General features: G+C 40.1%; 1 protein-coding gene across 1 annotated transcript; it reads left to right on the forward strand.

The window, feature by feature from the left end:
* The first annotated feature begins 4,325 nt into the window (after positions 1-4,325).
* Positions 4,326-5,297, forward strand: LOC133977907 (neurogenic differentiation factor 4-like). Its single transcript, XM_062416207.1, has one exon. It carries the CDS (start codon positions 4,326-4,328, stop codon positions 5,295-5,297), a length of 972 nt encoding a protein of 323 aa, XP_062272191.1.
* The last annotated feature ends 7,207 nt before the right edge of the window (positions 5,298-12,504 follow it).

The following is a 12,504-nucleotide window of genomic DNA, read 5'->3' on the forward strand; positions in this document are numbered from 1 at the left end:
TACTTTTGGGTGTGCAGATTACCGACCTCCAGCCTCCCCATTAGAGCATGTGGTGCTCTGCTCCGAAATCATGCATATTCTCTGCCTCACTGTTCCCTGATCAGTGTCAAGGGACGAGCCTTCCTGTACTGTACTGTTCACCTCTTACATTACTGTGGTTTAGGGGCAGATTATGACTATTTATTTATGGTATATACTCACCTGGAATTAAAAAACAGGAAAGACTATTTCATTTTTTACAATCTGACCAAACACACTTTTCACGCTTGTGGTGGGAACGTTTAGGCAAACTCTGAAACACGAGAATCTTTTGCATTTATTCACTGACTTCACTGTTTAGATGCCTCTCCTGAGTGTTACAGTGAAGAGCCATTACTCCACATGCTCATTCTCAGCTCAAACATGTGTGCAGCTTGTAGTACCCTGCAAACTTTATGTAGATGATTTTACCATCTTTTTAAAGTTCACTCAAGAATGTGTTTTAATATGGTTACTTTACTTGGAGGTTTGAGCTTCACTTTGCAGAATGATGTGTGTGTTTGACAATGGAAGGCTAAAATGAAATGAGTTTAAGACTAGAGCTGCAATGATTAGTCAATTAATCTCAAATGACAGACCAACTATTCCGATAATAATTAATCACTTAAAGCTATTTTTTACATGTCAAAATGTACTGACTCCTGCTTCTTAAATGTGAATATATTCTAGTTCCTTAAGTCTTTTATGACAGTAAACTGAATATCTGGAAAATAGAAGACCTTTGAGGATGTCATCTTGCACTTTGGGAAACATTAAAAAAAATCATTTTCTGACATTTTATGGACCAAATAACCAATTGATTAATCGATAAATAAAAAAGAATTGCTGTTGTAGCCCTGTTTAAGTGAACAATATGAAAACTTGAAGCTTCAAATGCACATAGACAAGAGTGACATTCCAGTGAAGTAGGATTTATCTTATGTTAAGAAAGTAAACTTTACAAATGTTCACCTAAAAAGCTATTTGCTCATTCACGGATTATTGATTTTACAACGAGAAACAAAGCGCATAGTTTTAATGAAGTAATTTAATATTTTTGTGGGAAAAATTTAGCATTTTTTTATATCAGTGTTCTTATGTTTATTGTTTACATGTCTGGTGGGAAGTAATTGTCAACATTCAAAACATTCATATTAAAATAAAATAAATATGTCTCTCATGATGATAAGGCTATTGAAAAATACTAACTAAGCTAATACATCATTCCATTGAGGGAAAGCTGCTCAAACATGTAATATGGGTCATTGTGCTTTAAGATTGAATATCCAGAGGGCAGGGACCTATATTCTTCACAGAGAAGAGACCAACAAATGAGTCCCAAAGATGCTGTAACTGCACACCTCATCTGCTCAGAGCTGCCTCTTGGGTGAAATGAACTTGTTCAACAGCCATATCTCTGCAGTGCGAAGGGATGGATGGTTGGAAGAGGGGATGGAGCAAACACCTGCTCACACGCAACTTCAAGCTGTCACATACAGTTAAGCTCAGCCGATTGAGCGCGTCTCCCCACAGCTCAATGCATAGCCGACGTGCTGCGGATTTGGCGGCCGCCCTCGCAAAGCAACAAAGAGCCGGGGCCTCGGACCCTACACACACACACACACACACACACACACACACACACACACACACACAGAGAGAGAGAGAGGGAGAGAGAGAGAGAGAGAGAGAGAGAGAGAGAGAGAGAGAGAGAGAGAGAGAGAGAGAGAGAGAGAGAGAGAGAGAGAGAGAGAGATATCAGATTATGGTCACTTTTTGGGACATTACATAAACCCTAACCATCACCACTACTTGCTTTATCCTAAGTCTACCCTCTGACCCCAAAATCAGCCTTTTCCCCAATTGGACAAGGCATCCCCAATTAACTGGTACTAAGTCTGAAATGTGTCACCAAACGTAGCCTATGGCGGACCACACATCACACACGCAGCAGGCAACGAGCCACGGGCCGGCCACGCGCGAGCTCCAGCACGTCAGCAGGAATTGGATGGGGAGTGGTGGAGGGAGGTGGGGGTAGAAGGGGAGGAGCTTTAAGAGGGGAGGTTAAAGCCAGAGCCCCTGCAGAGTGACCCGCACTGAGATTGGAGACAACACGGCACCTCTTCACTGTTTGATGGACAGAGGGACCAAACTGTGATCCGTGGACAGAAGAAAACTATCATCTGACGAACTTCCAGAGGAGGTACTGGACAAACCAGCACGGGTATGTGTCTGTGTTAGGTTTAAAAAAAATAAATCATCATTAAAATTATTTTAAACAAATGATTTAATACAATTTTACGCAGCCTTTAAAAGTTGTAGCCTAGCATAAATCAAACGCACCAGTTACTCAGTTACTTATATTTCAGTTTGTGAAAATTATGTGGTGAACCTGAATTTTGGCACAGGTTTGAACTGCAACTTTACTGCATAAAAAAAAGTATAGACTAATAAAAAATATAAAATTCTTAATATGATTCAAAGCACATTTCGCAAATAGCTGCCCAGGCACGCAATTTGTGGCGAAACGTAAATATTTCTGGAAATGTCTCTTTCGGTTCAATCAGTCGTCTGTCTGTCACTGATCTGGGGATGTCGATCTTTCATTTAATCCCATGGTCGTCGCTTCATCCGCTGAGCAAATCCTGCGATGGCCCAGATTGAGATCGCCTCCTGTCAGTGACTTTATCTCGTCGGGATATTACTAGTTCAGAAGTTGACCGGGATTACCCCGAGTGAGGAGAAAGAGAGGGGGAGGGAGGATAAAAAAGAAGTGGAAATAGATTATTAATTTGTTAAAAACTAAACTACAAATAGTTATCTCTTACCAAAGAGAAGAGTTGTTATCTGCGTTATTTTCTCCCTTTGCGTTAACGCTTGGGCCAATCAGCCAGCACCACACCTGTAGAGCAACAGGAGGAGCTGTCCAGTGCTGAAAAAATCGACCCGGTTTGATAGTTATTTTATGACTATTGATCATTCAAAAGTGTTTAAATCCTATTATTATTTGGATTTTATATTTAATTGTTCAGTTAACTGTAGCAGTCAAATCTTAAAACATTAGAGTCCATAACCTTTAATATAGTTTTAATTGTATAATGCGAACAGAAGAACAGACACAAGGACATGACCTCAGTGTCCTTAGTGATAGCTACAGCTCTAATTCTTTAACATTGTCAGGTCCATTTTATTTACAGTACATAGCCTGATATCACAGATTTTCCTCAAGGTAGGAAGTTACTATCTGTACAGAACACAAAACTCTAACCTCACACCCTCAATTTAAGGTAAAAAATAACCCCAAGTTGTAATTGTAATTACTCTTACTGTAATTTCTTATAAGTGTAATTAATTATTAAGTATTAGTAACAAGGCTTTCATATCAGGAAACAATAAATAAATTATAAAACCAGTTTATGCTCAGCTACGTGAATACCAGCCAATTCCTCAGCTGGATGTTAAATGCTCTTAGACTGTCTCTGAATCATAACACAGAGGCTAGATGAGACCCACAGACATCTATGAGCTTTGGTGAGTCAGGAGTCTGCTCGGTTTTAAAACCAAGAAAAGACTGTCAGGTGTTTGCATATTTAATTCTTCAGTGGTTTAACAAGTAAGTAGAAATAGCAATACTATACCACAGATTACTCCTTTACAAGTAAAACTTTACTTAAATAAGAGTACAGAAGTGTTATCAGATATCAGAGATTATAATATTGGACTATTATCACTGAGGCCTTAACATGGATGCAGCATTTTTAAATGCAACATATTATTTCGCAGTGTGCTGAGCTGGTGTTAATTTTGGTAGTTTAAGTTTATACGCTTGTATGAAAAATCAAAATAGCTAGCAGCTCAGACAAATGTAGTGTAGCAAAAGTACAATATTTTAATCTGAAATGAAGTGGAGTAGAAGTATGAAGCATAAAAAAGCATAAAATGTAACATAAATTTGGAAATATTAAAGTACAAGCACTTCAAAAGTGTGTGCACACTAGTATTGTTCTTGTGTACATGCACTTAGTGACTCTCCACCACTGCCATTCTTCTTCTGTAGTTGAGTTTGGAACGAATGCTTGCAAAAAAAAAATATATATATATATATAAATATTATTCATGGGGTGCTCAGAAATAAAAACAAAACAAAATGGATAGTTTACATAAAACATATCAGTATAGGTGATTTTCTCTATTAATTATCATGTCCATGTTTTTTTTTTTTTATTAATACAACAGGATCATTAATACACCAGTCAGTATCTGTACCACAGCTCACGTGTTTGATTCTCTCTTGTTTCTAGAGGACTATGATGATTAAGCCATACATGAGACAAGAGGATGGAGAGGAGGACGCCAGCCCTCTGCAGTGGATGGACGGCGACATGAGTTCACCTGATGGAGACGCATCATCACACCACTACCAGCAGGCCAGGGAGGTGGGGAGTGAGGATGCAGAGGAAGATGAGGAGGACGAAGAAGAAGGACAAGAGGATGAGAACGGGTCCAAGCGGCGGGGGCCCAAGAGGAAGCGTATGACCAAGGGTCGGCAGGAGCGCTTCCGTGCCAGGCGTGTAAAGGCTAACGCCAGAGAGCGCTCACGCATGCACGGTTTAAACGACGCGCTGGAGAACCTGCGTACCATTATGCCATGTCACTCCAAAACCCAGAAACTGTCCAAGATCGAGACATTACGGCTGGCCCGCAACTACATCTGTGCCCTGTCCGAGGCCCTGGAGGGGGGTCTTTCCACAGAGAGCAGAGCTTTCATGGAGACCATGTGTAAAGGCCTCTCGCAGCCCACCACCAACCTTGTTGCAGGCTGCCTGCAGATGGGTCCGACTCTGGGTGTCGGGGTGAGGGCTGAGGACAGACACGGGGTCCGGGCGCCATCTACTCCTCTTGGTGGCGTGGTGAGCTACTCCTCCCCTGGCCTGCCAAGTCCGCCATACGGCACTTTTGACTCTGCTCACCTGCTTCACCTGAGGGCGATGAAAGTAGGAGTGTATGAGAATCACTCTCCGAACGAGTACAATGCTGGCGGTGTGGGAACCCCTCCGTATGAAGGCCCCCCTACACCACCTCTGAGCATCAGCAACCTGGTGCCGAAACAGGAGCCTTCACCCCACTACTTACCCCCACACCACTACTCCCCCTCCCCAGTGGACCAGGGCCTGTATCAGACTCAGACTGGCTACGAAGCACACATAGAGGGGCAGTATGACTCCTACCATCCGCCGCACATGCCCCCCCGACAGATAACCCCTGTCTACAGAGACTAAGATGGATCAGGAGGGACGACTCTACTTCAGCCATCAACACAACCTGACTGGTCGCTCTATGAGTCTTCATGAACACTGACTGACGTCTCTTCAGACTTTTTCAGTAGACAAACTACAAGTAGAAGAACTGTAGAATAAAAACGCTTTGTTTACATGTGTGCTGCACAATAGATTGGCACTAAACATTGTTAAAATTAGAAAATACTTGACTTAAAACATTTTATTACAAACTGATTACCAAATGATTTAAGGGTATTTTAGGTCCCGACATTAAATAACACTTTGAACACCTAGTCATGATGAATTATCCGCCACATCCTGTTAATATAAGCACTTCTAATTTAGCTTCGGTAACATCAGATGTTCTACATAAATTAAAGTATTTTTTATTTATTCTCTAATTTAATACAGTATATATGGACTTTGTTCTGATGTGCCAGTGTGTGTCTGGTTTTCCTTTTGTATATATTTGTGGTCAAGGCTTCTCTTGGTTTGCTAGTTAGACTGATAGTTTCTCTCTTTTTCTTTCTTTTGTGTCCACTTTTCTTTTGTTTTGCACTCGAAACGCATTCAGAGGTAGATTTCTTAGTATGATGTAGCTGATCTTTGTATTTTGTTGTCTGCAAACGGAAGATGTTTAGATGTGAAGAAAAATGAAAAGGAAGAAAATGAACCGGGAGTTTAAGTTGGAGACTACAAAAAATGTAATTCTCAGGTTAACACTGGATTTAAGATTTCCAACGAATTTTGCATTGGATACGATGTAATTTTTTTTTACTATTTTTGTTTCAATTGAAAAATTGATGTTATTAAAATATTTTGAAAAATCAGCTAATGGCTTCTTGCTTTTTTTTTTTTTTTTTTTTTTTTTTTTACAGTATTTGATACATAGATATTCCTGGGACAGTGTCATCTTTGTCTCTCATAATGCACATTCAGCATTTCAGCATTCTGTTTCCTCGCTACTTTGTTTATCATTTTTCTACACAGATCTCGTGGTTTAGAGGCACTAATCCTTGGGCTGTCTTTTAATGAAAGGGTGGATGTGCAAGGCAGGATTGTAAGATAAAGATTTATGATTAACATGGCTGCCCGGCCATGCAGATCCTCTCCTTCACTGATACTAGGACGGCATAATCCTGTCCTGACATTCCCTCAGGCCTCAACTTTACACTTATATATGTAATAAACATATGTGTGTGTGTGTGTGTGTGTGTGTGTGTGTGTGTGTGTGTGTGTGTGTGTGTGTGTGTGTGTGTGTGTGTGTACATTTATACACTTAGACCTTTCGAACACAGATACATTTGTTATACCAAAATCAAGATTTATGGGGGTGTAGAAGCCTGACTGTCCCTCTGTTGATGTATCGACATAGAAAAGAAGAAACATTAAACCTGGAAAAGAAAACATAATAAAGAAGAACTGAAGAGGTAAAAAAATAAAGTTGGAAATATAAAACCAAGGTGAGAAAATGATGAAGACAATAACAGACATTCCAACTAAGAGCAGCCACTTCTGTTGATTCATGTGTCCACGTTGGTCAGTGGGAAGGCCACCCACTGAGAGGTCACTTAGGAAGGGTCAAAAGGTCACACTGGGTCGTGGTTCACTGGTGGGAATGTCCTGAAAGAGCCGTGGTCACCAGTTGAATCATCGCTCGGCTGGTCAATTTGCCTCTCTGCATCTTTCCCATCTAGAATGCCGAGTGTTAGATAAGTATGATGTTAGAGGTTATATTATGGATGAAATGCTCATAATCCTGATGAACATCCTACGCTTGACCTGCGTTTGGAAGAAATATATCGCTTTGTTTTCACGAGGATTAGTATAAGCCTGTGTGTGTGTATTTGTGTGGTGCGTTTGTGGTACTAAACAGTGAAACCAGGGACTGACTCTGTAGGATGATAACAAAAACAGGACATTTTAGGACGCACAGATGATCTTCTTCTGTCCACATGACAGAATAAAGACAGATGATAGACTAATGTCTCAAGAAAAATAAATCATCTACCATTTAAAAAAGGCGATTTTTCACTCAAGTCAAACGAAGGGCTACAATTGCCCTCACCCTTTTTGACCTTTAGCCCCTTTTGACTAGACACTAGTCTGGATCTGGAGGCTACAATGGCAGCAGAGGTGTCCCGTGGCACTACTCTTCACCTCTGTAAAAGATATTATTTATTTCAGTGAGTTTCTGTTCATAATTATATAAGCATTCAACAGCAGCAGCCTGCTACTGCCTGAATATTGTAAGTCAACAATGTCATATACACTAGAAAATACATGATAGTGTGTGTGTGTGTTTGTTCTTGTAAGTATATGCTTGTGTCTGCGTGTGTGCACATCTTGCGTGCACAGTTGTGTTATTTGGGATAAAACAGTATTAAGCAGCTGATCAGAGCTCAGTGTCTGAACGGCTGCATTAACTCGCTAATCCTGAGGGGAGAGAGGCAGTCGGGCTTCAGCTCCTCATCCCCTCCGCTACACAACAAAACGCAGATATTATGCACAACGACACAAAGCACCAGGCAGTGATAAACACTAAAAAAAGCACCAATAAATGAACCAATAAATGAATGTTTAATTCAAATTTATTGCAGCAAAAGTGTTGAATCTTTATTTATAGGCCTGTGAGGAGTGATTTAACTACCAGGAGATGTATTTGTGGGTACTGAACCTGTAAATGAGGAGAGTAGAGTTGTGCTGCCACCAAGTGGTCAAAGAAGTTGCTGAAATGAAATTTTTGGTTGAGAGATGAGAGAAGAGCTTTTGGCCACGAGGTGTCACCATTAGACAATCTGCTGCTACTGCTGCAACCCTCCGAATGATCTGCAGTGGGAGAAGATCCTTTACTGCTTGGCTTTTATGCTGATGATGAGTGACAGTGCTCCTTATGGATTGAGATTCATCTCTTAAACATGCTCTGTTGGAAAACCTTGCAGCTTGTTGTATAGTGCAAATTAAATATCTGTCAGTGGTGTTACACAAATTGCAGCAGGATTTCTGTGGAGGTAGATGGTTTAAAACAGACAACATCCGTTGCGATCCCAACTGGTAAACTTGCCAGCAGAGTGAGTGAAGAGTGGGAATAGAATTAACCTATTTACATGTAAACTGGTTTATGCTGTGTGTTTGGATCTGAGTAATCAGGCTAATGAAGGTACCTGGGGACTCTGCTCAATCAGAAATCTGCATGCTGTCCTTTATCCCGCCTGCAATCGTATCAAACTCTCTAATTATTCACCATGAAAGGACATGAAAAAGGATTAATCAAGGAAATCTGACTGATTAAATCTTCAAAGGCAGCACTGAAGAGCATGGGCTAATAGGAAGGAGGGATGTGGTGGGTGCTTTTATCCTTGAGGTGGAAAAATGAGGAACAAAAGCAGAAAGTGCTCTCCAGGACTGCTAGGGAGAGGAGTTGACAACTAAACACCATAACTGACAAAATTTGAAAAAAAACTCTTATTTGGGTTAAACGTTATTGTTTGAAAGATTTCAGTTTGATTTTGTGGGACTGCACCTTCTTTCACAAGACAAATTGTGTGTTTAGTAAAACTGATGGAGGAGGGTCTTTATGTTTAAACTAGAATCAATCCCACAATGTTATTAGTTGAGTAACAAATGTGTTGAATTCTTGCAATCTGTCAGCAGCAGGTCTACTGAAAATGCAACGTTTCAGACCTTCATCAATAATGAATAACATCACCAGGCTGCAACAACCAGTCAAAAATGGGTCAAATCTCAAACACTGGAAACAATGATTGATGACTGGGAAAAACAATTTGTCTCTAGATACATACAATACAAATGGAGATAGCAAACACTAGATTGGCGGACTCAGTAATGAAATGTAACCAAGGACATTTAATCAAGTGCTAGATTAAAGTGCATTGGGTACCTGTGCTGTACATTTCCATTTTATGGCACTTTATACATCTACTCTGCTGCATTTATTTACTTCTACTATACTCAATGCATTTAGATGAAAATACTCAAGTAGAAGTTAGCATTAGCTCCACTTCAACCAACAGTAAAATACGGTAGTGCATCAGCAGTAATAATATCATACATAAAAACATAACACTCAAAAGGGTCATTGAGTTTGCTTTTGATACTTTAAGTATATTTTGTTACTAATACTTACACTCAAGAAACATTTTCAGCAGGACTTTTCATTAAGCTTTGGTGTTTTACAGCATTTACGTGTACAAAGGATCTGAACACTTCCTCCACCACTGTGCAATGCAAAATAAGTGATTCTTAATAACAGGAGAACGTAAAAATTAAGGGAGAAGTGGAGGAAGCTCAGACAAAAAGTTGCATAACGAGCCAAACATCTGACATTAATCCTTTTTCTCCAAAAGTGTTTAAAATTTCAGGAAAATGCAGAATTTCCTTGATATGTTGTATTCTCATTTTGACCCATTTTTGGGTATTTTTTACTATGAAGGTCTCTATTTCTAGAGATGACAGTAGTTACAGACAGTAGTGTCCAGCAGTTGGCCTTGTACGAACTTGCTCTGAAGAAATTCCCTCTGATTACTTACAGAGTACAGACTACTTATTGTCAAGACACTTGCCAACTTTGCCAAAAAATTATGTGAACAGAGAGCCATAAAAAATGTTACTTCATCTTAGTGGCCAAAGGTATTTAAATTTTCTGGCTGAATGAGTTGTTACATCAGTCCAAACAGCCCCACATGTTGAGAGGAATGGAGACGTATGTAAACACTGAGGAGCCATATATAGATCAGAGAGACAGGGGAATGCAACGTCCTGCATTACTCCGCCTGATGTAACGCTGAGCGCTCTTGTAAAAATTTTATTGCAGAGCGGAGGAAGAGAATAGTTTAGAGAACGGAGTGTGACCCTGAGAGGGAGAGGGGAGGGGGGTAACTGTGTGTGTGTGTGTAACAGTATCCCCATGGTGAAATGTGCTTACTGCTCCAGTTCGCTGTCCTTCCCCGCTGTCCCTTAACCTAACCCCTATGTGGCATGCTGCCAGAAGGTGTTGCTGTTTGTGTGTCCATATTATGCAAATGAAATAAAAGTGAAGGTGTCTGACTTAAACTAAACTGGGAAGTGAGCTTACATGGGCATCTGCTCCTCAGAAGTGGCACTGTGGGACCCTGCCAAGCCTGACACGACGCTTCCATTACTGCTTTACTGCTAGCATTAAACACTTGGTTTTATTAAACAGCCTCTCATTTACACGAGAGTGCTTCACACACACATGGCGTGTCATTAAATTGTTCATATAGTTTTGATAGACTGTAGGCTACTTAACTCACATTACTCATCATATTCTGTAACCAATCTGTAAGACAGAGCTGAGCTGACTTCTTGCCAGACCTTTTAGCATATCAGAAATATACTGACATTTACTCGACGGTGCGCCATGCGTCAATCTCAGCTCAGTCCTTGCCTCCTGCTCCTCCACCCAATACTCCCCTACATTTCCCAAACGTCATTTGCAAGCACATTTATGACATCCGATCTGAATTTACACCATACCTGGCAACATGCTAGCCCCTGGGAGTCCCACAGTACCATGTGTGTATTTGTGAGACTGTGTTCACATTCAGTTTCATCATCCCAGCTATCCAAGCACTTCACTTTGGGTGTTTTGCTGGATGACAAATTGAAAAGCGTAACGAAAGATCGAGAGGCTGAGAGTGCTTTGGAGTTTTCGGTGGGTCAGCATTTTAAAGATGGCCACCTTCTGTAATATTTACCTCCTGATGTTTGATGTTTTGCACTGTGGGATGTGAACGAGAGAAATGCCACTGCAGCAGGAGGCAGTTCATGAGGATAAAAAGAGATTGGAGGATACAGTATGGATGAGACAATCAAGACAAGACAAGAATTTCCAAATTAATGTCAGTATAAAGATCTGTATTATTACTGGGTTAATGTCTGGAGGGACATCTGGTAGTCCTGAGGAAATCTTATAGGTGACAATATGAAAAGAAAAGAGAAAATGTATAAAATTCTCTATCATTTAAGATTTAGGGCCAGGCAAAAAAAAAAGCCAGGCAAAAAAAGAAGAAAAGAGAATGACTAGGCTTTACGTTATTGATATGGTACATTTATCAGTTACAAATACAGTTGCACCACTTCAGAAAATCACCTTCACACTCCAAAGACGTACACACTACAGCTGCTGGCATAGTCAGTCGCTCTACTAACTTGGTTTGATCCTGCGGTACTGTGGTCAAGCCTCCGCAGTAAGTTGATTTCATTCTCTTTCTCTCTTTTTTTGCCTGGCTCTTTTTTTCTTGTGCTGGACTTTTTTTTTTTTGAATGTTTTTTTTTTTCTTGTGCCGGACTTTCTTTTTAGCTGGCTTTTTTTTCTTCTTTTTTTTGCCTGGCTCTAATAGTATCAAACTGATTTATGCAGTGATCTGATACATTTTCAAGAAAATCAATTTAGAAACAGTTTATGGATAAAATTATCAGACAGGAATGTCTGTTGGCTGGCTACTCCAGCAAATTCAATATGTAGCAAATCAGGATAAATCACCAGTGATGCAAAAATCATATAAAAATTCAATATTGCCATAAGTAATCAATCCTGCACTGTGATTTGCAACATAACCACAGAGATATGAAAGAAATCGTTACCATAGTATAAACAGTATGTAAAATGTATATTTTCTCGTGTACATCATAATAAATATCATCTTGATCTTGAACAGTTGGAGCTCAAGACAACAATAGATGCAACATGCTTTTTCATTCATTTATTTCATAAGTTCATTGGGTTGCTTAATTTTTTACATCAATTTCAAGACAGTGTGATTAATGTGTTAACTTGACAGTTGCAGTTTTAGTTTGTTTTCTTTCATTTATAAGTAATAAATGTAAATATGTATATAACATGAGATTAATAGGGCCATGAATGGGAAATTTTCCTCAGATATACAGTAACATTGGAGCCATGCTGGTTGTGTAAATAAGGCACACTTATAAGATATGTAAGCCATCTGTTTCATCCGCCAATCATATTTCCCTTTGCTTCGCCTCTCAGGTTTCATCGACTTGCCACCCTCCTCCTCCTCCTCCTCCTCCTCCTCAACAACACATGCACACTCCAATCCTTGTTTCCTCTGATCTGCCATCCGTCGCCGGGCCCCCCTCCTCCTCTGTCCTGCCCCTCCTGTTCCTTTACGCTCCCTCTGCCTGTCTTCTCCCTCCTTCCACA

The sequence above is a fragment of the Scomber scombrus genome, chromosome 3, assembly GCF_963691925.1.
Source record: "Scomber scombrus chromosome 3, fScoSco1.1, whole genome shotgun sequence".
Classification (NCBI taxonomy): Eukaryota; Metazoa; Chordata; class Actinopteri; order Scombriformes; family Scombridae; genus Scomber; species Scomber scombrus.